General features: G+C 42.5%; 1 protein-coding gene across 1 annotated transcript in view; it reads left to right on the plus strand.

Moving 5' to 3' along the window:
• The first annotated feature begins 234 nt into the window (after nt 1-234).
• The window catches only part of NUP210 (nucleoporin 210), a 66,518-nt gene continuing 65,911 nt past the window's right edge, over nt 235-841 (plus strand). Inside the window, exon 1 of the mRNA XM_085302557.1 lies at nt 235-261. Coding sequence (XP_085158683.1) covers nt 235-261 — 27 coding nt within the window. The remainder of the gene's footprint in view (nt 262-841) is intronic.

Here is an 841-nt window from a genome sequence, read left to right on the forward strand (position 1 = left end):
TATGATAAATAATGTAAATGTAGATAGGTAATATCCATATCCTCTATGGATTCTTTAGCTTTTAGCTATTGGCCCTGTTTTAACAAATGATGCCCCAGTCCCCAGAGGAGCTGTGTGCGGCCCTGTGAGTTCACTAGGGCCCGTGCGATGGAAGGTGCCTGCCACAGCGAGCTTGCAGCGCCTGATCTCCATGCCACTGCCAAGGCCTCCTCCCGAATACCCAGTTAATGAAGGATGTGCTCCATTTCCAAGCAAACTGAGGTGAGCTAGTGCAACGATTTAGGCTTGTGAAAAGTACCTTGTTGATCCTAACCATTAGCTTATAATTTCCTAAACCRTGCAACGCAACCTGGGGAAACCTGTTTTCTTCCTCAGCAGCCCCAGTAAACTTCTCCACATCCATTCTACATACCCCAAAGCAGTCTTTCAGTTGTGCCAAAATCTTCAGCAGTTTTATTTGCCACATATTCCTCACTTTGACYGCATTTATGTTGACATGTTTATAATGTTGACGTTTATATCATTCAAACTTGTTTGCTCCATCCCAGAAAATACATTTCCCACCAATCACTATATTTTTTCCAAATATTAGTATCACAATAAAAAGGCTTCAATGGTTCATAGCACTAGGGTTGTCCTTCATGTTAGACCCAAATTAACCTCCATTCTGTCCTTAACTTTTATTACTTTCCTTACTAGTATTCTAAAGCAATTATACAGCTACAGCTATTTCCTGGRACTGAAGTAATTCTAAATAAAATTACCTCTTTGACTGCACCACAGACTGTTAATGGTGCCGCACCATTCAACGGGGTGCGATAGCCACAGAGCGACCGGGCGG

The sequence above is a fragment of the Rhea americana genome, unplaced genomic scaffold (assembly GCF_003343005.1).
Source record: "Rhea americana isolate MKP2758 unplaced genomic scaffold, rheAme1 scaffold_19, whole genome shotgun sequence".
Classification (NCBI taxonomy): Eukaryota; Metazoa; Chordata; class Aves; order Rheiformes; family Rheidae; genus Rhea; species Rhea americana.